Here is a 1,418-nt window from a genome sequence, read left to right as displayed (position 1 = left end):
AAAAATCCTCCTTTGAAATATCTTATCTACGAAAGATTCCAGGGAGAGGAGGGGGGTGGGGAGGGGGAAGAAGCGAGAGAAAATAAATTCATTGGAAAATCCACATCCCCGATCTAGTAATACGACTAAAGTTTTGCTATTAAGAACTGCTGTTAACTTATCTGTAAGATCTTGGCTAGGTAGAGGAATGGCGGGGTGGGGGACCTTGGGGGGGGGGGGCAGGGATTGCCTAGAGCTGCCTGGGGTGGAGGGACCTAGGGATGGGCTGGGGTTGGGTGGGATGGGATGGGGGGCTGGGGTAGCTAGGGATGGAAGGGGGAGCTAAGGATAGGCTGGACTAGGCTGGGGTGGGGGAGGTAGGGATGGGTTGGGGTTGGGTTGGGAGGGGGGGCTAGGATGGCCTGGGTTAGGCTGGGGTGGGGTGGGGGAGCTAAGGATGGGCTAGGGTATCCTTGGGGTTGGTGGTACTTGGTATGGGTTGAGGTGGAGGAGCTTTGGATGGGCTGGGGTGTATATATTTGGGGTGAGGTGACTTGGGGTTCCCTTGGGGTGAGGTGACTGGGCGATCCCTTGGGGTGAGGTGACTTGGGGTGGGATATGTGGGAAGATCTGTGGGCTGAGGTGGGCGAGCCTGGGATAAGCTGGGGTGGGTTGGAGAGGAGGGTCGCTGGGACATCGAATAGACAGGGATGGAGGGGGATCTTGGGATGGGTTAGGATAGGATGAGGTGGAAGGGGACTTTAGGATATGATGGGGTATGTGGACTTGAGATGGGCTGGGGTATGCTGAGGTATGAGGACTTGGGAAGGGCTGGGGTATGTGGACTCGGGATGGGGTGGGGTATGCTGAGGTATGAGGACTTGGGAAGGGCTGGGGTATGTGGACTCGGGATGGGGTGGGATATGCTGGGATATGTGATCTTGGGATGGAATAGGATATGCTAGGGTATGTGGACTTGAGACGGGCTGGGATATGCTGGGGTATGTGGACTTGGGATGGATTGCGAGGGAGAGGACTTGGGATGGCCCGGGATGGGGTGGGGGTACATAGGAAGGGCCGGGTAGGGAAGACTCCGAAAGGACTTGGGGAGGATATGGGCAGCTGTGCAGGAGTGTAGTGCAGGAGGTTTAGAAAATGAGCTGCAGACTTCTGAACAACTTTCTCGTGGTTTCGCGGGTCATCAAGGGTAAGAGGAGGGAACAGAGGAAGGGAGAGAGAAAAGGGAAGATTAGAGTATGAGGCTAGCAGAGAGTAAGGGTGAAAGAGAGTGAAGAGAGGAAAGGAGAGAGGCGGCTAAAGAATTATGAGAAAGCAAGTTCAGGGCGCAAAGATGTAGGAGGAAGAAAATGAAGCGAAATAAGAGTTATTGGAAGATGGAGAAAATTAATCGCAACAGCAGACAGAACGTAAAATTTTCG

At 54.1% G+C, this 1,418-nt stretch overlaps 1 protein-coding gene across 1 annotated transcript in view; it reads right to left on the bottom strand.

The window, feature by feature from the left end:
* Positions 1-441: 441 nt before the first annotated feature.
* Positions 442-1,418, bottom strand: part of LOC119590420 (extensin-like) — a 5,449-nt gene continuing 4,472 nt past the window's right edge. The window contains exon 2 of the mRNA XM_037939086.1: positions 442-1,241. Coding sequence (XP_037795014.1) covers positions 442-1,241 — 800 coding nt within the window. The remainder of the gene's footprint in view (positions 1,242-1,418) is intronic.

The sequence above is a fragment of the Penaeus monodon genome, chromosome 27 (genome assembly GCF_015228065.2).
Source record: "Penaeus monodon isolate SGIC_2016 chromosome 27, NSTDA_Pmon_1, whole genome shotgun sequence".
NCBI lineage: Eukaryota > Metazoa > Arthropoda > Malacostraca > Decapoda > Penaeidae > Penaeus > Penaeus monodon.
Note: the sequence above shows the minus strand (reverse complement) of the source record. Positions and strands in the feature narration are given on the sequence as shown.